Source organism: Rattus rattus, chromosome 2 (assembly GCF_011064425.1).
Source record: "Rattus rattus isolate New Zealand chromosome 2, Rrattus_CSIRO_v1, whole genome shotgun sequence".
In the NCBI taxonomy this organism is placed as follows: domain Eukaryota; kingdom Metazoa; phylum Chordata; class Mammalia; order Rodentia; family Muridae; genus Rattus; species Rattus rattus.
The window spans coordinates 35,123,056-35,149,803 of NC_046155.1; the positions used below are offsets into that span (position 1 = coordinate 35,123,056).

The 26,748-nt window shown below is 43.5% G+C and overlaps 1 protein-coding gene across 1 annotated transcript in view; it reads right to left on the bottom strand.

Moving 5' to 3' along the window:
• LOC116891119 (1-phosphatidylinositol 4,5-bisphosphate phosphodiesterase epsilon-1) overlaps window positions 1-26,748 on the bottom strand; it is a 204,360-nt gene that overhangs the window by 123,554 nt on the left and 54,058 nt on the right. Inside the window, exon 4 of the mRNA XM_032891834.1 lies at window positions 10,808-11,124. Coding sequence (XP_032747725.1) covers window positions 10,808-11,124 — 317 coding nt within the window. The remainder of the gene's footprint in view (window positions 1-10,807; window positions 11,125-26,748) is intronic.

Consider the following 26,748-nt stretch of genomic DNA (forward strand, 5'->3'; position numbering starts at 1 on the left):
TTAAGATAAAAAAGGGGGTAAATAGTATGTGTAGTACTATCAGTCCAAAAGAAAGAAAGGAAGGAAGAAAGAAACAAAGAAACAAAGCAAGCAAGCATTGTGGAGCTGGAGAGATGGGATTCATTGGTACCTGGGCTTGATTCCCAGTACCAACCAACACTGTGGTTCAGAATCGTCTGTAACTCCACTTCCATGGTATTCCACACCCTCTTCTGGCCTCTGTAGAGGCCATGTGATGTACAAACACATATGCAGACAAACACTAATAATCATAAAATAAAATATAAAGGAAAACATTTTTAAAAAGAGAGCAATTGCTAGAATTTTGACAAGTATTTTACTATCTATGTGAATACATATCTAGCTATAGATTCAGAAACAGTATGCTTAACAAAATTGGGTCAAACAAAGTGTGTACTCTTTTCCATTCATTAAAATATTGTAGTCATTATTATGTATCAATAAATACAGTTTTGTATTATCATTAAAAACTAGATATCCTCAGAGCTGGAGAGATGGCTCAGCAGTTAAGAGCTCTGACTGCTCTTCAAGGAGTCCTGAATTCAATTCCCAGCAACCACATGGTGGCTCACAACCACCTAATGCCCTCCTCTGATGTGTCTGAAGACAGCTACAGTGAACTCATATCGTGAAATAAATAAATAATTCTTTAAAAAAAACTCTAAAAAATCAGATACCCTCAAATAGTTGTCAAATTAACCAACCTCCCTTTCTTTCGATATGATAATTTGCTTTGTATATCATTATCAATGTGACTTAGACTTAGGAAGGCTTTCCATGAGCATCTGACCTTAGAGAGACACAGGTTAGATGAGTGTGGGCTCAAAGGTTTCAGCAAAAGCTCGTGAGAAAGTGCGTTTGGCGAACAGCGAAACCGATAAAGTTATCACATTTTAAAGGCGAGAAACAGGACCTGAAACTACGTCATTTACTTGCTGAATCAGTCATTATTCCCGTGGCTGGGATCGTATAACTGACAAAGGAGAACTATTTGGCTCAGAGTTCAAAGTCCATCAAGGTGGAAGTCATGGGGGTGGGACCATGAGGCCTTCATGGTCTCGAGGCCTAGAGAAAGGGATGCTGACACTCAGCTCATATTTTTCCTTTCCCTCTTTGGACTCAGTCTAGTACTCTAGCCTGTAGATAGTGCCACTCGCATTCAGGGTGGTTCTTCCCCTCTGAGTCACGCCTCTCTGGAAGGGCTCTCACCTGCATTCCCAGAGGCATGTCTCCCAGGTGACCCCAAAGCCAATCACCACAACAATGAAGATGAACTACCGAACCTGCCCAGAGTCCCACAGTGATTTGGAACCCAAGCTCTTGCCCAGGCTTCCCAATAGAGCCTTCCTCATCCTACAAACCCAGAGTGCTAGCTTGTCACCACCCACCCCATAATTGTTAGTGCTTGGCACTGGTTTTCCATCCATGCATATGTTTATTCAATATTTTATACCTCATATGCCCTTGAACTAGACTCTAAATCCCTAAGGGGGGGGAAGGGCATGCTTTGTGTTTCTCTGTCTTTTAATGGCATCTGCTTCAATAAATAATTGATAACACCAAGCAGCATCATTAGTTATTAAATTATTAAGTACTTATTTACTGGACCCGTATTATATGTGTGGCACTATGTAATGAAAAGAGATATAGCCACGAGCAAGTTAGGGGGGAAAAACTGAGTCTAAAGGAAAAGCCAATGCAAGTCAATGGTTTCCTTGAACTAAAATTTGATCCTGAGAAGTCTACAGGTGTGGCATTACCCAGAGAAACAGGTCCTAGGCAGACAGAAACCCCAAGTACAGCGGCTATGTGGAGGAAACTAGAGGAACGTATTCACAGAGGAAAATGAAATTCTGTGTGTTTAGCCCAGAGTCAGAGAGAGGAAGGGTGTGGCAGGATACAGTTAGAGTGGAAAGGTGGGTGGAATCAAACTCAGACGGGCTCTTCAGCCATTGGGGAGACGTTCAGCAAAGGAACACGACGTTTACACTTAGGAACTTATCACTCTGGCTACAGGGTTGAGAGTAGATTCCAGGACACGCCAGCACGGAAGCAGGAGGAATAGGATGCAGTGCTGGCCGCCTCCAACGTGGAGGGAATGGGGAGGGCTGTCTAGCTTAGGATGCATGTTTTAGGAAGAACGAATAGGACTCACTGATGATTTAGATACCAGGGTTCCGGAAAGCCATAAACCAAGGATGTGTCCTAGTTATTGGTCTGAACACCTAGGAAGAGAGAGGCACTGTTAACTAGGGTGGGTATGGGGTATGTCCGGGGTGTGGAGAACTGAGATGTGCGATGTGAACTGAGAAGGAGGAGCCAACAGTTCTGTTGTGGACATATCTGAGATGCTTTTACGGCATCCTTAGAACACAAGCTCTGCCAGGGCAGATGGTTTGCCTGTATTGCACCATAATGTGTCTTAGTGCCCAGAGCCGCAGTTCAGATATAAACTGGTACAAAAAAAATGCCTATGAGAAGCATCGAGATGGCAGTTGGATTTATGGCTGTTTAAATATTTTGGGCAAATGCAGATCCCTGGCAAAGCATAAATACATTCCTTCTTGGCTCTTACATGGGCAGTAAAGATCTCTCAGACAGTGGTTTTTCAAAGAGCTGAATGAAATATCCTAATAGGGTCAGCTAATACAGTCAAAGAGAGGCTCGAATGCTCTGTCTCTGACTAAAGTTTATGTGATCTTTCCCACCATATTCAAGGCTTCAAGGTAATCTGATCCACTGAGGACCAAGGCCCTGCAGGGCTGCTGGAGTTTCTGAGTCACTTTTCCTATTTCTGATAATAATGATTATTGTCATAACCCATTTCCATATGTCACAATTCTTGCCAATTTTAATTTCCACTAATACCGTTCTTATTTCTACCATTCTTGGGATTGAAGTGTTTCTGGATGTGCCTGTCCTTAAACTGTTAAACTGATGAATGCACGTCCTCAGAAGGTCCCTTCCGGGCCTCTCCCAGTGTGAAGGAGGTGCTGTACTTTCAGGATCAGAAGGGGAAACGGGTGAACTCAATGAGTGTTGAAGTCAGAGAGATGCTCTGAATTCTCTTGGGAAGGAAATGGTTTCCTTCAGTGGAAGACAACCAAATTCAGACATCAGGCCTTTTCAGCGTTCAATGAAGAACCCTTATACCAAGAACATGGCTCAGGGAGTCAGAACTCTCAAGTTCCCATTCTAGCTCTGCAAAGTACGAATCATTTACTTAGCTACACCAAGCCTACATTGTCTCACTTGTCAAGTGAGTGGCTGGTTAACACATATAATAAAGTTATAATGAAATTTTTTTATTGATAGTTATTTTGAAAAATATAGTTACCTTAGTGTCTTTTTTCTAACACTGAATAACTACTGTGCCTTCACTCCCTGCTTAGTCCTTTCCCTATACCATCTCTCTGGGACAGATACCATTATCACCTGGGAGGCTTCATCTTGATTGGTCTGAGATGCACCGAGATTGCTAAGGTATGTTTCTACCTCTTTAAGTGTGTGAGCGAGGAGGTTTGCTGAAACAAAGGCCTGCTGTGGATTGGATGTTCTACATTGGAAAGGAAGAAGAAGATGTGAGGCATTCCCACTGCTTCCTGGCTGTCATGAGGTGAACACTTTCCCACCGCTGCGTCTTACTCTGGGCTGGAAAGAAAGCCAGATGACAGGGTGCTGAACCCTCTGGAGCCATGACACGAAATAAAAACCTATCGCCTTGAATTACATTCCTCATGTATTTGGCCGCAACCACACAGAGCGAACTAGCACATTTGCAGAGTGTCTGCCTTGCATGCATGAGGACCATAGTTTAATCTCTAAGACTGAGAAGGCGAGGGGTTAGGTAGTTGGCTCCAGGTTAGATAGCTGGACCTCTGTGCTGTATTTTGTTTCTTTTTAGATGGCGTCTTGGTACGTTGCTGAGATTATCCTCTAATTCTTGGGCTCAAGTGTTTTCTTCTGTTTCAGCCTCTTGAGAAGCTGGGATTACAGGTGTATTCTACCGTACTCAGTCAACACTGCTCTTGGGGGAGGACACTTCTGGGGAGACACATGACCCCGGGATACATGTCTTTCATGGAGAGATTTGCCAGTGAGCTGAAATTTATTCCCTCAAGTGTCTTTACCAGCCTATATGTGTATTCATTTGAGGAAGGCAATTTATACAGCAGCCCTGAACAGACAGACAGATTACCCAGCCCTGAACAGACAGACGGGTGTCCCAGCTGCCTGGTTTTACAAAAACAGGGAATAACTTTGGTGGGAAACATTTCTCAACACAGCCGGCTCTGTAAGTTCAGAACTATTTTCTCCAAACATTTCAAGTGCAGAACTGTACCTCGCCACCACCCCGTGCTTTCTGTATTCTGCTTTCTGGAGGAATAGTCTGTCCTCAGTGACAACAAGGCAGACGTCTGGGAGTCAGAGTCTGATGCAGTGATGGCTGTCACTTGGGAAGTATGGGAGAAATTGGGGAGCTGAGCATGGGGGACAGGCTATCAGCTTGAACTGCTTTTCTCTAGAAATGTGGCTTACTTTTCTTATCTATCTTCTTCCTAGGAATAAGGCTGTGCCAATTTGTGTGTGTGTGTGTGTGTGTGTGTGTGTGTGTGTGTGTGTGTGTGTGTGTGTGTGTTTAAATAGAGGAGTGGCTTGTGAACTGCTGAACTGATGTGGCTCATGAGATCTACCAAGTGGAAGGAATATTGGAGACCAGAGTGTTGCTCTGGGCCACCAGGTTTGTGGAGCTGAGAGAAGCAGGTTGGTGAATGACACAGTTAGCCACATGTGGGTAAAGACAGCCAGGGTCCAGAGGCCTCTGGGGTCTCTGTGCTAATGGAGGTTTCAATGCAGGACTTAGGACCTGCCTTCATACCGACGGAGGAGCCCAGATAAGTGCAGCCCCGTTAATGGCCTCCTGAGGCTGAATGTGACCCACCAGCCAGAGATCGCAACTCTCGGTGATTTGGAAGAGAGCATGGCCGTGTGTGAACAGTGACAGGGTGTGGAGTCACTTCAGGAACAGATCTTGCAAACCAGTCATCACAGGTGAAGGCCATGTAAGGGTAGAGGCCATATTACAGGACACAAGGTTTGGGGAGTAAAGACTGGGAGCTGTGACCCTAGAAAGCTCCCCTTTACCCTGTGTTACAGCATGGGTGTGCTGAGAAAGGGAATAGAGGAAAAGTGTTTGTGAGGGGTGAGGTGGGGATTCAGTCTCTACTCTTCTCAGCTACTTATGATCTCTGAGGTGAGGACACCGGGCAAATGCCTCTCTCTCTTCTAGAAAAGAAAAATGGCTTGGGAATTTATTGTAAGAGGAATAAAAACAAAGTAAGATCAAAGAGAATGTGGGCCAGCGGCAGAAGCTGGGTGAAGAAAGAAAAAGAGTGAAAAGAATATGATTTGAGACTCTTCAAGAACGAAGCTTCGTGTGTGGGCAGGAAGCAAGGCAGCTCATCCAAAGGGAGAGAGGGAACATTGGCTCCTGGGAGCTTAAGGTCAAGATGCTGGCCTGAGGTACAGATCCAGCCTAAGAAGGTCCAGAAAAATCTGTCTCTCAGGCCAAGCTTGCAGGGCTGAGTCCAGTACCTATCTGATGCCTACCTCCTTAAGGACGTCCCCTCCCGTGGGCTTCTGGGTATTCTCAAGGAGAAAACAGGGCCAGGTGTCTGGCTAATGTGCACCTTAGTCTTACAGAGCTGGGAAAAACGCTGTGAGTGATTTATCTCCTGGTCTCCCTCAAGTGGCAAAACCTTTCCAGCAGTTTCATGGTTCTTCTCAGAGCTGCGTTTTAGCCATACTTTCTTCAGAACAAATATTACGCAATGTCGCAGCAGGAATTTTCTTCCCTTTCCCCTCATTACAGATAAGTCCGTAGGTACGGAGTGTTCGGGATGTGGGCGACATCTAGCTCGCATGTTCTGCTGACCCTCAAGAGCAGGCTACCTCGCTACGCCAGGAAGTCTTACTCAGGACCGAAAATGTTCAGTGGATTGTCTTCCCGTTCGATTATCCCTCCTGCCCCACGGTTTCTCCCCTGTAATGTCTCCTGCTCAAGGACCAGTCCTAGATAGACTCTGGAGCTCAGCAGAAGGGGTTGCAGTCTCCCACCTCGGCACCTCCACCCGCACCGTCTGCGGCACTCCACGCTGCATGCACTCGCTGCCTTTTTTGGTAGTTATTTGTGTCTGCCCGGGGTAGCTTCTGGCAGCTGCACACTCTTATTTACTTTCCTTAGAGCATCAACTAGCTTGCTCCTCAAACGTGCTGAATAAATGGGCCGGGATGACTGACTGTACTAATAAACTCATCTGCCTCTCCCCGGGGACTAGTACTCTCTGCAATGGCTGACGTTCTCTTTTGTCTCTTTAGGGTCCAGTGATGTGCTGAGGACTTCCTTCTCTCGAAGATAAGTGTTTCTAATTTTGACAAAACACCATTTTGGTTAATGGTGTTAAGTTCTTATTTTATAAGTGGCCTGTGTATGTCTGGCCCCCATCACTGGGAGGAAAGAAGAGGAGAAAGCATAGTAGGCAGGCAGTAGGGATGTCTTGTATAGGTGAATGAATAAATGAATGAATAAATAGGGGACGGGTGGCAGGAGTAATTAGAGAATTAGATAAAAATACAAATAGAGACAATAAAAATGGATAAATACACAAGAGATTTAGGGGAAAGCATGGGAAGAGCTCGAGGCTAATTGAATTCTGAATCAGCACTTCCAGATTTACCAGAAAGTTGGATGCATAATTTAAAAAAGCAGAAAGGCAGTAGATGGAAGACAAACCCAGGGTCTGATATCCATTTTGCTACTGTGTGACTTTGGGCAAGTGACTCCGTCTTCCTGAACTCATTGTGCCATTTTAAAACCTATTTTTGAAATAATTTTAGACTTATACAAATCTTGTAGAAATAGTACATAATTTCCACACATTTTTTCTCCCACCCTTCCTGGATTCTAATATTATTCATAATCATAGTGAAGTATGAAAACCAGGACATAACCATTAACACTGTAGTGAATAGGACTGTATACCTTATAGAGGCTTACTGTTTTCCCATCACTTTCCTCCTACCCCCAGTCTACTCTTCACTAGAACTTGACTCTCCAGTGAACTAGTCAAGTCTCTTCTCCAATGCTGAGAGCTTCGGATTTTTCGCCTTTCATAACCTTGACATGGTCTAAAACATTGGCTGTCCCTCAACCCTGAGCATGCCTGACATTTTCTCATTACTAGATTCTGGTTCGCCTTTGTAGCAAGAACACAGAGGTAACATCACAGCCCTTAAAAACAGGTTAAGTAAGGGTACAAAAGGACATGCATCATTACTGGTCAAGGAAGCTTGAGACGGTATCTGTGGTTGGGTTTCTCCACTGTACTATTCTGTGATTAGCCAGGATCTTGTAGAAAGTTGCTTGGGGACTATGCAAATACCCCATCTCTCATCACATTGCTTTTCGCCTAATAACTCTGGAATGAATCAGTGGTTCTACACGCAATGTTGATGGTTGTTGTGTTCTCCTGGGGCTCCCCTATTGCCTCAATCCTTCGACTCTTACATCAATTCTATAAATAAGAATCCCATCAGTATTTGTTTTGCTGTCTAAGTTTCACTTTCTTTCTCTGTAAGACAGGGATCATGACAGCTGTAAGATTAAAAAAAATGTGAAAATATCCAGTACAGAGAGAGCACTTACTAAATAAGTGTATAGGTATTTTAATCTAGCAACATGACTACTCTGGCTGGAATACAGACACATCCTTTGTACTCACCTTTAATCCCAAACAATGAAGGTAAAGCTAGTTGGTAGAAGGAAGCATCCATGTTTGAAAATGATGTTTGAGAGTCAGACAAAGCAACGCACCAGAGAAAGATTTGGCAGAATAGGATAGGCCAAACTCTCATGAGGAAAGAAAGGAAAGGTGGGCAGTACAAAAGGGAGCAGCTCAGAGAGAGACCAGGAAGGAGGCAGTTTTACTGGGACAATTATATAGAAACAGGTTGAAGAGAGAACAAGCTAGACACAGGACAAGACAGAATGACCCGAGAATGCAAAGAAGCCAGAAAACCAGAACATATTGCTAAAGTTAGTATGGGGCCAAGGAGAGCAAATCAGTCAGAAGATGAGAGAAGTCAGTTTGAATCAGTCAGCTTGGAGAAGAGTTTTGAGCCTGGCGAATGAGTTGAACCAGCCGACAGAGTTCAGAAAGAACTATAAAGGGTGATCTTATTGAGCAGTAAGTCTCAGAGGCCAAAAACATTGTAGGCCTAGATTGAATTGTACAGGGGCTAGAAGCTTCCAGAACTAGGCCTAGGTTAGCAGATGGAGATAGTAAGTCAGGGAGATGATGATTACATCAGGCGAATAAAAGATACTTTCACAAATAGGTAGGCTTTCCTTCCCCTTTTTTGTGGTGTATGTACATGGTCATGGGTATGTTCATATGTGTATGCAGATGTATGCATGTGTGTGTGCATGGGTGGGGGGAGAAGAGGTCAGTGTCCAGTGTCCTCTTCAATTCATCTCCACCTTATTTTTTGAGTCAGGGTATCTCATTGACTCTAGAACTCATCAGTTCAACAGGGCTGGCAGGCTAGTGACCTCCAGAATCCACCTGTCTCCTCCCCATCCCTCTCAGCATCCTTTGATTTCTTTGTAGAAAATCGCACCAATTTGGAGGTAGTCCACTATGAGTATGTCAAAGTCATTCTTGTATCATTCTCTTTGAATGTTACACAGCCTTTCCACCTTTTAGTATAAAGTGATCAGAATTAGCGATTTACAAGCTGGTTGGTGGAAATTCCTTGGAATCTGCCTTTGATGACTGTACGGCCTGAAGCTTTAATCACTTTGCCCATGATTTGTATGAAAATAGATGCTTGAGAATACTTGAAAACACTCTCTTCTCATAAGTAGTTTAAGTGTTTTCCCAGAAACCTTGTTTACATTCTGGAGTTGCAGCTAAACTATTTTCAGAGATAGCCCAAAGCATACCTCACCCCGGCTGTGGGTGCCCCATCTCTAGCTCTGCTCTAACTCAGGGAATCGCTGGTTCATCATAGACTCCCAAGGCCGTAGCAGTGATGGAAAAAGTCCAAGTTTGGTTTAAAATTAGATTTTTAAAACTTCTGGCAATTCACTTGTAAGTTAAGGTCTAAATTTTTTTTTTAAAGAAGACAAGAATGGGGTCTTAAAGATGTGAGAGTGAAGAGAGCTGGCAATTTCAAATAAGTCATGAAACAGTAAAATCGCTCCGTTTATGGGAACTTTCATTTTTCCCATCCGTTTTTATCAGTAAGAAAAATCAAGACCACCAGGAGATTTACTTAAAAACAAAACAACTCTGGGTCAGTGTGGTTTGCAAACTCTCCTATGGATCTCCTGTAATTCTGTCTTAGTTTGCGGTGGGATGGAAATCTGCAGTTATAGCGAGTATCACCCTCAATGCAGGTGAGACATAGGACACTGTGGAAGTGAAGGCACAGAAAGTATGGGTTTGGATCTCTCAACAGCCACCCATCTCCTGTGTCACCTGAGCCAGTGACTGTCCTTGCACCTTGGTACCTACTAAGGATGGGGAAAGCTGTTCTTCATGATTCCTTACTGTGCAGACAGGCGGTGCACATAAAATGGTGACCATGAGTCTGCCAGGCCTGTGGACACAGACTTCTTCCTGAGGAATGGTTCATCTGTACATGAAGCCAGTTGAACTCAGCCTCTAACACTTTCCCTCATCCCTTGGGCTACATCCTGGTGGATGAAATTCCCTACCATTGCCAGGGTCTTTACTGGAAAGCTTTGGGTGCTGCAGACTGAAGCCAAGAGTAAGGGAGGGCACACATAACAAAGGCTCATTGACCATCTGTCAACCAGAGATATGCATGACCGGCAATGAGAGTCTTCCTAGCGTTAGACGGAGCTTATAAGTGAGCCAAATCAGAAATTGTGTTATTTGTGAAATCCAACCAACCAAGAGCCTATCATACCCATATTAAAAACCAGTAACTTGGTAATCAGGGCAAAAGAAATTAAAACTATAACAAGTAGAACAAAAAAATGATGGGTGTGTGGCACATTATGGGGAAAGAAGGGTCCTTTAAAACCAGGACCTGCATCTCCTTCCTGTCACTTCCTCCTTGACCTAAGTCGTAGAGATGGCAGTCATTGGCTTCCCACCCCCAATCCAGTCCCTAGATGGCATATACAAGCTCCACCTTCAGTGATTCCAAACTCTACTCTCACCGTGCTCTTTAGACCTGGCTTCTGGCATCTCTCAGAGCCTTAAGGTGACTTTCTGGGTTTGAAGATGTTGGTGAGGATGCATAGAGAGGAGTGGAGTGATTCATATCTCCCTAGGAACCAGCTCCGTGCTTCCTTAGATGAGGCGCTCCAGGCATGTTGGCCATTTACATTTCTGAGAAGGGGTGACGGTTAGAAGGGAGATACATAGATAGATGTGGCCAGGTGTCAGGCTGTCAAAGCTTACAACCCAGACACAGTTCTTACAAACACTGTTGGAAATGGGTGCATAAGGAATCTAGGAATTGGAATATTCGTAGACTCCATCAGATTTGCAGACAGCTAGGATGTCGTGTGGAGGAGGAAGAAGGCAGTGTGGTGGCAATCTCAGGGCCTGGGAAGGAAACTGACCACTACAGAAGAGGCAAAGACAGATAGGTAAAAGAGATATCCAAGACAGACAAACCCCAGACAAGAAATACACTTAAGAATCATATGTGTTGGCTCAAATACAGAAACGTCCAAGTAGTTCCTTACCTCGTTAAATCTCATCACGAGGTCTTCAAGGGCATTGTGCTCTCCACTTTGAGACATGAGGATTGATTCTGAGATGCATGCTTTGAGACGGGGCAGTGATCTCTGACACTCAGGGGAACTCAAGTCCCGGGTTAAGAAACAGAGGTAGTCCATGGGCAGGACCCTGCGGTAAATGTTCTGTTCCTGTTCTGTTAAGATGCTGGCTACTTCCTCCGGGAACTGAATGAGGGGCTGGAGATCAATCAGCTCCTTGCTGATTCCAGCTGAACTTGAAGGAACAGGACTGGAATTGGCCATAGAGGTGCCCGGTTGGCGTTCTGGAAAAGAAAATTTATGGTTATACCAAGACTGGGATCCCTGACAATACATATTTACAGATTTCTCAGCTTAGCGAATAGCCCTACACTGTCATACATGCAAGGGAGACCTTTCTCACATCTGTCCTCCCACATCCCTGGAAGCAGCATTAATTTCACACATCACTAACCAACAAACTCACTATAAAATTTTATAGATCATCATCGACTTCTTTATCTTCCTTGGTTAGTCATCAGAGTTCAGGTAACTAAGATTGAGTGTGTGCACAGCCAGGTGAATTTAAAGAAAGAAGAAGATTGCACATGTATGTGCACATTTGTTGTAAATGTATAGAACCTCTATGCACACAGTTTCAAAGTATCATGGTATATTCTACCATCCCTGTTCCTGCAAAGACTTCTACTTCACTGAGGATCACTTGGGAGTTTGCAAGAACACACCCACCTATAAAGGCAAGAGAAGAATGGGTGATAGGGGACACATTCAAATAAATAATCTTACTTCACATTACAACTGGGAGGAAGAAGGTGGCAGGGGAATGCAGGGCAGGAGGTGATGGGTGCAAAAGGAAGAAGTACCCAAGGCAGGGATGGATATGTTCAAAATGCTTCCCCTAACTAGAACTGACACACTTTCTCTTTACTTTGATTCCTTCCTACTCAGTTCTTAGCTTAGCTATCTATCCAAATTCACTCACTCACTCACCCACTCACCCACTCACCCACTCACCCACTCACCCACTCACTCACTCACTCACTCACTCACTCACTCACTCACTCCCCATTTTTTTTAAACTGAGCCATTCACTATTTTCCAGAGGCTGATCCTGAACTTTTGCTTCTTAGTGCTGTAATTAATTAAGTGTTCCTGTAGTACTGGAACTCAAACTCAGGACCTTGTGTATGCTCATCAAATGCTCGACCAGCTGACCTATTGTTGTGGTTTGCCCTGAAGTTATCTGTATTTTGATACTAATTCCACTGCCCCAAGGACAGCTGCCTAGTCAAGGACTCAGAACTCAGGTGAGTTCACCAGAACCACTTCCCCATTGAATTTGTAAAGTACAGGTGAGGGCAGGTACAGGATAGAAGGAGGCCTGTCATTGGAGGAGAAGGAAGGATGGGCGGGAGAGAAGTTTGAAGGAAGAGGAGGAGACGAGGAGAGAGGAAGAGACAGAAGGGAGAGAGGGGCGGAGAAGCCGTGGCAGGACAAGATGGCAGGTGATGTTAAGATTCTGCTCTGTGTATTTACAGGTCGTTATTAATGTTCTCAAGGGATGGATAGTACCGGGCTTTGTATGTTTAAGTGGGCAATTATATCTTATCAATTGGATCTAAGATTATTGTGTTGTGTGTTCTTTTATGTGAGGGTTTGAGTGTAGGAAAGTGTGCGGCTGGGCTGGGTTTCCACCAAGATATCTAGCAGATGGGGTAAAAGACAACTACTTTTTTATTTTTATATTTTTACCATAACAAGCTATATCCCCATCCCTGGGAGAACATCCAGCTTTGTGGTTAAATGAATCGAGAAAAGTTAAAACATTCATGTTACACACTCCCTTCCTGGAGGTACTTCAGGCATACTGGTACATTACTACAGACTCTGAAGGGCTTGTGGTAAAGAGCCCATTTGCATTTTCTTTGGCTGGTATTGCCCACACTTTATCAAGTGTATCTAGTTGATTATTCTGTATGACTAGCGTCCTTGGAACCTCTTCTGGAAACACTACTATGAGATCAAAACTACTCATGTTCTCCATCTTATGCATATCTTTTCTCATAGTAGACCTTCCTGAACACCTTTATACTCTCATATCACTGCAGTAGAGATCATATGCTGTACACCCAGAGACATATCTGCCTCCTGTTATAAAAGGTCTAAGTGGTTCTTGTTTTTAAAAGGCCCGTCTGTCTTCCTGATGACATCACACTACTAGACTCCCACCTATGGCCATGCTGGGGTGCTGGGCAGCCATCAGTTCTAGAAGGAATCCCACAGCTTTCAGACTTCAACCCTGTCACTCTCTCTTGCAGAGATAATTGGGTGTATCACCACAAATGGCTCTACCACGGAATCACTCAGTATGGTGGAGAGCATTTGTAGTTCCAGGACTGGAAAAGTTGAGACAGGAGGATTATGAGTTCAAAGCCAGTCTAGATGCTATGGTGAGTTTCAAGCCAGCCAGGGCTTAAAAGTGAGTAGTGAGACTATATATATTTTTTTCTAAACTTATACCTGGTACAAATTTCAGTTTTGTTTTCTATGTTAATTCTATCATAGCCACATTATCACATCTGTTTAATCCTAAAAGTCAGATAGGTGAGTGAGGGAGTTACTTTATACTTATCTGTGTCCTGGACTAAACTACCCAAAACCTACTGTAGTAGAAACTGGGGATGACCACTTGGTTCCTCTAACCTCATATTTTTAAAAGTCCACTGTGCATACCAGAATCGAGCCACTGTGACCCCAAAGTCCAATTCTTTGAAAAGTTTATAAAATAGCTATGTTTCCTGAAAACTGAGTCACACTAAAGCCAGATGCCAGGGACAGTTTTTGGTACTGATGCTTTAAGGACAGTGGAATTAGCCACATACGGGAACTTTTCTCAGAAGCATCCAACATGAAAACATGGTTTCAAAACAAAGTACTCTACAGAGGAAATGAAATAACATTAAATAAATCTTCCATAGCAACAACTTGTATAATGTACAACAGACAAGATGATGAAACAAAATATATAAATAACTAAGATGATCTGTTTGAAACAACAATATATCTTGATATAGAAATCACTGTCACCATGACGGATCTAGTGATAAGCGGCAATGATGAAGGCGAGGATAAAACAGTTAAAAAAAAAGAGAGAGAAATATAATGAGAATAACCACAATAAATCTAATGGGCCTGTGACATCACACCCAAAGACAACACAGATCAAGGCTGCAGGGCTTGAAACATATTTGTTGAGCTTTTCCACAAGTTTTCTAAAGGCAGGATGCCTTGGGGGATTTTTCATATTCTCAAGGGGACATCATACAAGTCTCCTTGGGACATAATTTTCTATCTCCAGCTCCCATGTGTCTGCCCATCCTTGCTGGACCCTCCTGCTCACAGCCTTCCTGCTCACATGCTACCCTTGCCTACCTCATCAGATCAGTCCAACCTCCCTCTGCACAGCCTGCAGATGGGTGAGTGACCTGGAGCTCACCACTCCTAATCTTTCCCTCACCTGTACACCCACAGACAGTGTACATTGTCCCTTACAAAAAACCTTTTTAGAAAGTTTCTGATGAAGAACTATCTTTCCCAGCTATGGGTGACAACTCATGCTCTACCATACTAATAATGCTAGCTTTGGGTTTGGGGGTGGGGAGATGGAAACCAGAGGATCCATAGTTCAAGGCAGCTGAACTACAGGTCTCTTGCTTGAAAACCAAAACCCAACCTAAAATTATCTACCTCACTTTCAGGCTCAGCCACACAGAGATCTATAATACTCACTCTACAGCAGAATATTGATACCATTACAGCCCAGGCATGGGCACCAAGAGACAGAGTAACTTAAAAATTTCAATTCTCTGCTCAAATAAAAGCTCTCTTTACTAAGTACTTTCTATGGATTAATTCAGGAGATTCAGATTTTAAATTTAAATGTATTCACCTATGTTAAGTGTATGTGGGTGTGAGTATGCTATACCACACATGTGGGGGTCAGAGGGCAGCTTGTAGAAGGCAGTTCTCTCCTTCCTCATGTGAATCCCAGGGATTGAACTCAGGTCCTCAGGCTTGACGGCAAGCACCATTACTTGCTGAGCCTTGTCACCATCTCCCAGGAGATTTGATAATTGACCCACAAGAGCTATAGGTTACATAAGGTGACACAGCAGTCAGAGCTGTCATGGGAACAGGGTCTCTCTGCCTCCAGACCCCATGCCCTTATTATTCAGCACGCTGTCACTTGACATCAGGTTTATAGATGCATTTCAAGAGATTTTGGTTAGTGTAAAGCAACTTGTTTGTCTCACTACTCAGAGTGATTAAATAAAACGGCCTCTTTCGACTTTAAAGGTGAGGGTGTGTCCCAGAAGGTAGGCTTCTCTCCCTCAGCCTGAAGTATCTCTTCAATCACTATTCTGGAGCATGGAGACACTCAGGTGGGCCCTTTGTGCATCCATAGGAAATCCCCACATTTTAAATCAGAACTATCCGCAGTATGTGAAACACAGAGCATAGTCTCTAGATTAATAATTTACAGGAAATACAGGGTTAAAACAAAGGCAAAGGTACTTTATTCATTTTCTTCCATTTTTTTTAAACTGTTAAACTGTCTTTTAGATCCTAAGAAAGGATGTTCTGTATAGGCAGTGATTCCCAACACCAGAGTACTTAGAATTGAAGTCTAGAACACAGTAGGCACTTGGTAAATGAATGGACAAATTCTGACATCATTTTTCTTGCATCCATTGAGGTGTACTCTTCAACACAAAGGCCAGCCTCTGAGCACTGTCCACACACAAGACAGTTTCTTATTGGTGGAGGGAGGCAGAATGCTCAGCCAGAAGCCAGAATCTTCAGGTTCTAACTCACCCTCTTGCCAACTCCGGAGCCGACTGCTGATCAATTAGATTCTTGGGTCTTTTGCGCAACCACTTAGGTCTAACTTTATACCGAGTAAGAGCAGCAGTCTCTACCTGTTACGTGAGCAATGGCGCCCTCCCAGTATGATGGCATTACTCCGGAACTGTGACATCCATTTGAAGCATGGAAGGAAAAACCAAACTCGTTCTTTTTCATCAAGAAACGGCAACCACTCTGTCAAGTGAAAATGGCTGGCATTCTTGGCCCTTAGCTCGAGGTACAAGGGCAGGATTTTGTGCTGAATGAGTTACTGTTTTCTGTCATGAGACCCCTATAGGGTGGGAGACTTCCAAAAGGTACTAGATGAAGAGTAACTCATGGAAAACACTCATAAATGTAGAGGTTCATCCCCTGGGTCTACCTGTCTGATTTAGGTTCTTGTAGATTGCCCAAGGGAAATGGTCCTAGTAGACAAAGTCGAGTCGGTGATGGTCAGAGAGGAAGGAGAGAGAAAGTGCTCTCTGAGTAACATCTCAAAAAAGAAAGGTTTGGCCTGGACTTCCCATCACCCCAAGGCAAGGTGCTACTTAGATAGTTGATGAGACCCAGAAATCTAAACGCGTACATATTTGTTTCTTTCTGAGCACACACCTATTCTGGTGCTTCCTTGTTTTCTACAGTGATATCCCATCTCTCTTAAAATAGGCTTCAGCACCGTGGGGGTTTGGGGGGGAAGTGACAAATTACTGTCTCCTGAGCAGGCACAGCCACTCTTGCCCTACCTTCTCTACACAGATTCCCAGAAGCCCAGGCTGAGCCACTGCAGGTAGCTGAGGGTAATGAGACACTGATCCCTCTGTAAGGGATGTGGAAACAGACAGCGAGGTTGAGGGCCGCTGGTGAGGGCACATCATATTCCCTGTGGGAATTATTAAAGGGTGTGAGAAATACGGCAGTTAAGGAAAGAGCCTCTTTCACTGATAAGTGGATATTAGCCCAAAACCTCGAATTAGCCAAGATACAATCTGAAGCTCAAGAAGAAGGATGACCAAAATGCAGATGCTTCACTCCTTCTTAAAAGGGGGAACAAAAATATTCATAGGCGGGGATATGGAGGCAAAGTTTGGAGCAGAGACTGAAGGAATGGTCATTCTGAGCCTGCCCCACATGTGGCCCATATATATACAGCCACCAAAACTAGATACAGTTGATGTAGCTAAGAAGTGCAAGCTGACAGGAACTGGATATAGACTCTCCTGAGGGACACAGCCAGAGCATGTCAAATACAGAGGCGAATGCAAGCTGCAAACCACTGAATTGAGAACAGGATCCCCGTTGGAGGAATCAGAGAAAGGATTGAAAGAGCTGAAGGAGCTTGCAACCCCATAAGAACAACAATGCCAACCAACCAGAGCTCCCAGGGACTAAACCACTACAAAAAGACTATACATGGACTAACCCCATGGCTCCAACTGCATATGTAGCAGAGGATGGCCTTGTTGGGCACCAATGGAAGGAGAAGCCCTTGGTCCTGCCAAGGTTGTACCCCCAGTGTAGGGAAATGTTGGGTGGTGGGACAGGAAGTGGGGTAGATGGGGAGGGGAACATCCTTATAGAAGAAGGGGTTGGGGAAGGGACAGGGGGCTTATGGGCAGGAAACAGGGAAAGGGAATAACATTTGAAATGTAAATTAAAAAATATCCAAGGGAAAAGAAAGAAAAGAAAAGAGCATCTTGGCTCTAGAGAGATGGCTCAGCTGTGAAGATGATCTGCTGCTCTCACAGAGGGCTCCAGTTCAGTTCCCAGTACCCGGGTGCCACCGCACAATGGAACCGAACTCCAATGGGATCTAATGCTCCATTCTGACCTCCGCCAGCACAAAGCACACACGCACACACGCACGCACGCACTCGCGGAGACAAAACAATCATTCAAACAAAATTTAGATGAGCGTGGGTTGGCGAGTGTGTGCTAACCAAGATGGTAGCGCTTTCTGCACTGATGGTAGCCATTCAGGACAGTCTTGGCTTGGTTATCTGCTGGGAGCATGAAGGTCTTTGCACCCACAGATCACCAGGGAAACCAGGAATGTTAAGCATGCAGATTGTCCTTTCAAAAGAAAGGACGTAAAACCTGTTTTTCCACCCAGAAAGCTGGGAATTGGAGGTGATTAATAGCCTTGTGATCGGTGTTATCTGTAGGGCCAGACCATATTCCAGCTCCTGCAGCCAGGACCAGAGGTAGCTAATAGTCTAAATGATCTTTGCTTTATCTGTTTAGACAGGGGCTACTCCAAGCTCCCACAGCCAGGACCAGAGATGGCCAGTAGCCTAAATGATCTTCAGGTTATCTTTGGGACTAAAACCACGCCAGTCCTGCCCTAGGCCTCTCTTGGAAGAAGTGACATGTGCTTTGAGTTGAGCCTCCTGTGCACCAGGGATGGTAGTCCACCTGGAAACTTTCCCCCAGACTGGACTGTTTTCAAATATGCTAGCCAGCATATTTAATTGATGCCAGACTCTCAGCATCTAATTCAGCCTGACAAAGTCAAGCTGGACCAAGTTTTCATCCTCACCTCTTTGCAGTTCATTTCCCTGCCTGTCGAGGTGTTTGTAGGGAACGCACCTCAAATAATAGCCACTCATTCTAGCTCTCCCTTTCCAATATTACCATCATTGGCACTGTATTGCCAGGCTGCATTCTCACAGAAAACATGTATTGGGCGTGGTGATCTCCATTCCATAGACTATGGAGCAGGAAATGTTAAGCCATTTTCTTAAAGACAGCCATGCTCTAAAGAGATGGGGCTGGAATTTTAACCTTGTTCTGACTCTGAAAATGTGCCCATTTCACAACCAAGCATTGAGGGATCTTTTGCAGAGGAGACACAGTCTCCTGATTTTTCTATGGAGTGCATTTCTCCCCCTCTCCCCTCTCCCCTCTTTCCCCCTCTCCCCTCCCCCCTCCCCTCTCCCCCTCCCCCCCTCTCCCCCCCTCTCTCCCCCCCCCCCCCCCCTCTCCCCCCCCCCTCCCCCCCCCCCCCCCCCCCCCCCCCTATAGGAAGAAACCCCAGGAGAACCTGTTTATGACTTTGCTTCTGAAATTCTTTCATTCCCACTCTGTAGATACTGGGAAGCTATGCAGGGCTTGGAAGATAAGACAATATTGTAGGCATATCTTCTTAACCATTTTAATTCTAGCATTTCATCTAACAGACACTCTTGCAAAAATATAGACTGAGGTAAATTAATCTGTATTGAAACAGAAAGTTTTTTCATGAGTTTACATTAAAAAAAAAAGAAAATATAAAACAATAAATATGACGTCATTGAGGGGTAGAGAGGTTTGTCATAGAAGGCCTAGGTTTTCATATCTGTCCAGGACACACAGTTCTGTTCTGCTTGTTTTTTTTAAATAATGTACAAATAACAGTATTAAAAAACACATTAAAATGTTTCTGAAAAATTTATCCACAGAACAAAACTCCTATATTCTCATTAACTAAAAAATTGGCTTAGTTTTTGGGGTATTTGTATTTTTTCCAAAAAATATTTCTGGGGATGGAGAGATGGTGCAGCAGTTAAGAACACTTGTTGCCCTTTGAGGACCTAGGTTTAGTTCCCAGCCCCCACATGGCAGCTTATGGCAGTCTACAGTGCAGTGCCAGGGGAGCCAGTGCCCTGCTCTGACCTTCCCGGGCGCTAGGTGCACACAGGGTGCAGAGAATAGGGGCTGGCAAAACACCCAAACATTAAATGAATGACTACATTTTCCTTTTCAAAAGTAGTTTACTTAGGGAAGAAAGCAGGAAAAACTTCTTGTACAGACTCTATTTTTAACTCTGAAAAGCTGAGTGAATTTCACGAACAGTTCCTTTATTTTAAAAAGCTATATTTCAGGTTCCCAACTGCACACATCTAACGGTGCACTTCCAATTATATAAAATAAGACACAGAGAGAGGGACATCGATTTCTTTTTAGAAAAGAGTCACAATTGGCTTAAAAACACCAATTCTCGGGCCCGAGCTAGAAATTGCCTCTGTAGAGAAGTGACAGACTTAGCACGGGTTAGTAAATTGGTGTGAGTTCTCCCCATTGTTTCTTGTTATTGGTTCTGGAGTAGCAAAATCGATGTAACAATTAAGGTGTCTGGCTTGTTTGCAGCCTCCCCTGACAAAGACGAATTCATAAAATGAATGAAGCATTATTACTTCCAAATCATAACTTAAAAATAATCTCTAGGGGCTGGAGAGGTAGTTAGTGGTTGGGAGCACTGGCTGCTCTCCTGAGGACTCAAATTCAGTTCCCAGCACCATCTGTAACTCCAGCTCCATGGGATCTGACACCCTCCCATAGACATACATGTAGGCAAAACACCAATGCAGATGAAAAGATAATGAATAAATAAACAAACAAATAAAATCTCTAGGTTGAGAGTTAAAACATAGTTAGATAAAACTGTCTACTAGACTGAAAACCTTCAGAAAAAACTATTGGACAATATTCCCATCCAGGAAACACGCTGTTGGCTCTGCTTTCTGAAGAAATGCATGGCTACAGAAAATATAAAGATAAACAAGAACAGAATTAACATGGCCAGTATTTAACTCACTAAAATTTCTACTAATATTTTTGCTGTAGCTTTTCATACAAACATGTGCATATGCGCGGGCACACACACACACACACACACACACACACACACACAGAGAGAGAGAGAGAGAGAGAGAGAGAGACAGAGACAGAGACAGAGACAGAGACAGAGAGACAGACAGGCAGACAGACACTATAAAATTAGGATATGAAAACACAAATTTTTTTCTAACATAACCCCCCCATTATGCATTTCTTTAACCCTAAACCTAATCTTATGTTTACTTTAAAAAGGCTCTTTAACAGTCCATGCTGTTTGCATAACATACATTTTTATTATTTTACATAACTCTGTGACAAGCAGTCTGCTTGTTGCATGACTCAGTGAAAGAGGGAAAAATGCCTATGTAGATTCAGAACTTGCCTGTTCTAGTTCTGCTTCGGTGGCCTTCGTCATACTATCTAAACATGGAATCATGCCGTCTGCAAACATAGTCGATTCACTTCTCTACTCCAGTCTGGATTCCTTCTACCTCCTGTTCTCATTCCAGTACAACATTAGAGTGGGAGTCTCTACTTGCTCATTTCCCCTCACAATGCGTAGACTTAGCTGAGCATTTCCCACAGATGTACCTGCCTGAAGAGGTTTCCGTGTATACACATGTGTGTACACACACATATATGAAAGGATGTTGGAGCTTGTCAGATGCTTCTTCTGTGGCTACTGAAATGATGTGGGTTTGACTATTATTTTACTGATAAGCGTACTAAATGGATTGGATTTCATGCTCAAGTTGGCACTCGTTTTGATCTGACAGCACTATGTGTTTGATTTTGATCTGAGACGAATGTTTATTGTCTATTTGCAACTTTGGCTCTGGCTTAGTCTTGTCGTTAGTCAGGGAAAGAGGGCCAAATGAGATGTAACAGTGACCATGTCTTCAAATTATAATCTGATATTTTGAAAATCTTTGATTTTTGAAAGAGGAATACACATCTTTATGGTCATTGTGATCATACTTACATTTTCAACCTGTGACAGTGACTATCAGCTAAAATAGCTGTACAGAATAAAAGGTAAACTATGATTATTGCTTCTGTCTTAGAACAAACATAAAATTGCCGAAATGACCTATCCCAAACTTTGGATAAGTCAAATTTACTCAATGAGAAAAATGCACATGGACTGTTTTTCCCCAGAAGGCTGAAATAATGGTGCCGATAATATATCACTTACTGACATTTGAAAGTCTCCCACTCAGTTAAGCACTAAGCTTATTACATGCAAGAATTAAGGCATCTCAACCTTACCAAGGGAGGACTAACATTCCATCTTATAGCTGAGCAAACTCAGAGATACAAGCAACTGGTCCAAATAACCATAAGTCGTGAGAAGAAGCCCCTGAATTCTAAGCTAGATGCTGGTGGCTCCAAAGCCACCATTTTAACCATTTCTCATGGTCTGGGCACCAGAATTTAACTTATCTGCAAAGTCAAGATTGTTCATTTCTCCTTTTGAACAGAAATGGTATCAAAACTACTAGAAGGCGTACTACGTGAATCCAATCTAGATCACATAAATGTGCTAGTAATGGACAAAGACTATTTTATATTTAATTATGCAGCCAGTATGTTCGTGACTATGTTTGATGATTGAAACAAAAGCTTTTAACTGACAAAGCCAAGCTCAACATTAATAGAAACCAAAGAATGACTATACAAAGTGACCAATGATACATCGGGGAACTTCAAGCTGGATGCATTAAGGTCGTCAGAAGGTTGTTGCATGGAGGAAGCTTGGGGATTAACACCAGGTGCTTTGCTTGAGTTCCGGTTCAGATCACTACATTGCTGTGAGTTCTTTTTTTAACTCGACAGCCATAAAACTAATTTCTGGGCCACTCTGTAGCTCCTCATCCTGAGTTTATAGTTCTCCATCCTTCCTTCGGCACAGTTTTTTTCCTAAGAAGGCTCACCGTAAGTTGTATCCATCACAGTTAAGCAAATGGCTTACAAATAAACAATTCTGATTTGGAACTTCTTACTGTGACCAAATCTGGGCATCCCAGCCTCTCAAAGTTAAGACAATCAGATTCCATCTAGGTTTCATTTATAAAATAAATCCAACAGCTTCACTTTCTCAGACTACAAGTCCCAGAGGCATTACTAACTTCTTCTTCTCTGTCCTAGGCCATGTTTGTATCTATCCATCAACCGCCAGTCGCAAGGGCTGGTCCTTTCCCTTCTGCAGCCTCCGCTGTCCCCTAACTTCCACCTGCGTGTGTTTACTTCAGCTGCTGATTGTTGTATGCTATTAAAAAATGAGGGGGATATTATAAAATTCACTAAATCAAAATGTAGTGGCTCAGAAAGGCCATTTGACTCTGTGAGATGACGTCTTTGATGGCAACGCCAGGCAGGAGGAGACTGGAGGCCGGCCCAGTGAACCGTGTAAGGAAAACAACACCATTTATACAAGTCTGGGAGAGACCTCCCGCTTCCTTCCTGGGGTCAGGTTTTCTTCTGATTTGATATAAAACACCCATCGGACCTGAAAAGACAGCGGTTGGCTTTGTTCTTCGAGGCTCGAGCAGCACATACAAAAACAGTGTTGGCTCCTCCCGCTGGATGTGGACGATCCGGGTTGCCAGCATCTGGTGTCTGCGAATCCCTGCTGGCCAGCTGCCACTGCTCACTGTGCAAGCCAGGGCTGAAGGCCCAAGAGTGCTGGGACCTCTAATCTCTACAGATGCCTCCTTCTACCAGAGTGCTCCCAGGGCTCCATATCAAGTAAAGAGTGCTCAGTGTAGACTTTAAGATGGGATCCAACTTCAAATCCTGCTTGGCCATTTCATAGTTCTTTAGCCCTGTAATCAAGCTCTTTGGGTAGAAACATTTATTTGGGAACTTCTTGTGACTCCTATTTTAGAGTACAAAACATCAGCAGGAGAATGGTACAAGACAACATTCTGGAGCTCGTAACATCTATCAATGTATCCTATGTGTGACTATGTGGGGTGGAATAGACACAGCCCAAGGATTCAAAGACCTGGAGACCTCCATGGGTTAAATTGAAAAGTCTGGAAGTGACATGATAGTCATGGCAGTCCTATCTGCAGATTCTTCTCAGCCAGTTTACTGTCTCCAAGGCTGTCTCAGTTAGGGTTTTACTGCTGTGAACAGACACAATAACCCAGGCAATCCTTATAAGGACAATACTTAATTGGGGCTGGCTTACAGGTTCAGAAGTTCAGTCCAGTATCCTCAAGGTGGGAACATGGCAGCATCCAGGCAGGTAAGGTGCAGGAGGAATGGAGAGGTCTACATCTGCAACTGCTGGCCTCTAAGAGAAGACTGACTTCCAGGCACCTAGGAAGTGGCTCTGATAGCCCACACCCACAGTGACACACCTACTCCAACAAGGCCACACCTACTCCAACAGGACCACACTTTCTAATAGTACCACCCTGGGCTGAGCATATGTAAACCATCACAAAGGCCAGGCTTCTGGAGTTGAGAGTGAGAGATAGCATACACACTCATGTAAAATAGGAGAAACTATTAAGCCCAACCATAGGCCTTCAGATTGTAGATTGGAATAATCTAGTTTGGAGCAAGAAGAGAATAATTCTGAGTAACAGGGCTTGAAGGTATACTTACAGATGTAAACATGAAAGACACCAGGGGATTATATATTTTCTGACAGCTGACCAATACAATCTAATTACTGAGGTCTTTTCCCCTGAAGGGACCCATCTCACAGCCCTGCTCCCTCTATCGGTTAATAGAACTCAGAGTGACTATAGACCCTGGGCATTAACGAGTAACTCCAAACACTTCATCAGCAGAGGGAATTTGGAAGGTTTTAAAGCAGATCACAAAAGTGAGACTGAGGGATAGGTGACACAGGCAGGGGAGATAATGAAGTAGCATGAACACAAACAAGTCAATGTTTTCATCAAGAGATTCTATTGCAAAAAACCAAAAAGCATCTCCCGACTCTTGATGTCTCAGGTGAGGTCGGAGACTTGCTGGCTCTGGGACTGCGTTTCCAGTTGCAAGATGGTTGGTGTTCACAAGGCACTGAGAGAACAGAGAATGGCAGATGGTGTCCAAGTCAATAAACGGTAGGTATATTGTTTGATCTGGGTTTAAGAGTCTGTGCTCTTGATAAGCTTAGATCAAAGGTTCAGAAGCTGAGTCAAGTGAAGTGTGTAACGTCTCCACAACAAACCGATGATGTCACCTTCTGAGCTCACCATCAGACCTCAAGGTAAAGTAGAATAGACACAGGCATCAAAGACCTGGAGCCCTCCCTGGGGTACGTTAGCAGGTTCTAGAAGGGACACGACAGTCGTAGCAGCCACAGAGGCAGATTCTTTTTAGATAGCTTACTCTTTCCAAGGCCATGTGTATGTGTTGAAGCAGGGAAGAGAAGAGCTAAAGTTTGACAAATGGACTCCACCTGCAAGACTGGGTCTGTGAATCGGTTTTTGATAAGGTGTTCTCTGGTCTCTGTGTTTTCTGGAACAGGTCTGCTTCAGTGTGTCTGCATGTCATGGCCTCCCCTTCCCTCCTCCCCCTCCACTTGTCTTCTCCCATCCCTTCTTCCTATCTCTACCTCTTCCATTTGTTCTCTCATTTTGTAAGAAAGGTAATTTATGCCTTAAAAATACCAACTTCCTCAGGGCTGAGCTAGACCAGGAGAAGGAATCACATAGACATTGCCCAGCTGAATTTTCTGGGAAATGGAGAAACCTAGGGCAGGGAAGGTGTTGACCATGACCAATACCCCTTGGAATTATGGAAGGTCTTGCTATGGATGAGAGGAACAAACCCTGAAGGTAAGATCTAAGGAGGGTGGCTATCTCAAATCCCTGTCCTAGCACCCAACACAGCTCTAGAGACTTCCCCCAAGGCCCTCTATGTTCCTTCCCTTTGGGAAGCCTGACCCCGCTATCACCCTTCCTGACACTCATCCTGTCACTAAAGCTTTCCTCTTGCTATTTCTGAGTGTCTTCTCTGCTCGAGCTTCAGTTTGGGGGACAATTTTCTAATAACTCTCTTCTTTCTTCTAGCCCATTGTACTTTCCAAGACAAGCATATGCACTGGCCCATTTTACTGCTCAAGAGGATGAAATGCAGGAAGATAGGAGTTAAGTACTTTTTCCAGATCACTCTGGGAGTGTATTTGGAAGTCTCATCATATCTCACCTAAAAAAATTTGCAAACATATTTGTTCTTAAATTTTGAATTATTTTTAAAGCTAGCATACAAAGTAAAGGCTCCCATTATGACATTTCATATATTTATATATGATTATTTACTTAAGTACATTAATATTTTATATAACTATATAACATATAATTGATACATATATATAAATAAAATTATACTTTGTTCTAATTAATTCTCCTCCTCCACTGCCTCCTACCCTCTACTCTCTCTTATTGGTCCTCTTCCTCTCCCCACAAAAGTCCCTCCTCTACAATCATGTCATGTGTATTTTATTACCCTTTCTTTTCCCCCTAAACCCTATATTCTTGTCTACTGATCTTTGCCTTGGTGTTATCACACAACAATATAGTCACTTGTTCACACAGTCACTTCTCTGTCAACTATATTACCAGCTCCTGGCATCGAAAAGAGTGTCTTTCTCTTCTGTTTCATCCTTAGCTAACAAGAGTGTGAGCAGGTAGATATATGTGAGTGTTTCCCATAGCTGTACTGTATAACACCCATCTCCTACAGGTAAATCAGAGTTAAGCAAGGGTCGAGGTAGCCCTGGTATAATTAAAACCATGTTCCTGTGAGCTCTGGATCTGTAACCGTCGAGGGCTCAGTTCAAGGCTTTGGTTCCCTATTTAAATGTCTCATCCCCACCTTGTGATAGGTTATGAACATCAGGAAATTATTTTACTTTTTTAACCAGCTCCCTTTATGGTTCCTGGTGCTTAGCATAGTCCACAGATCACAGCAGGCACAAAAGTGACTATGTATTGATGAAATATCTTTCCAAACTGCCTGTCCAGTTTAGTTTTCTTTTCTTTTTTAAAACGGGGTCAACCGATTCTAAAAAACTATACATAAAGTTTCTCTCCACTGTGCATATAGAAAACTAAACTACAAAGCTGGGAAGAGTGACAACGGATATTGAAAATAGAAAGAGGTTGGGAATGTACCAAGACTCCATCCATGGAAAATGTGAATGCTCTCTGGATCCTTTCCAACCTTGGAATTCGTATCACAATTCCACTAGGTCTAACTTGGTCTTAACACCCCACTTTCAGGACGATAAAAAAGTATATATTATGGGTTCAGAGCTCCAATGATCCATGGGTTGGCAACTGAGATGTTCCAATATTTCAAAGGACAGAGTGAAGCACGCACATTCTCACCAGACTTTAGCCTAGAGGCTGAAACAAGACGTTAACCCACTCAAAGACCCT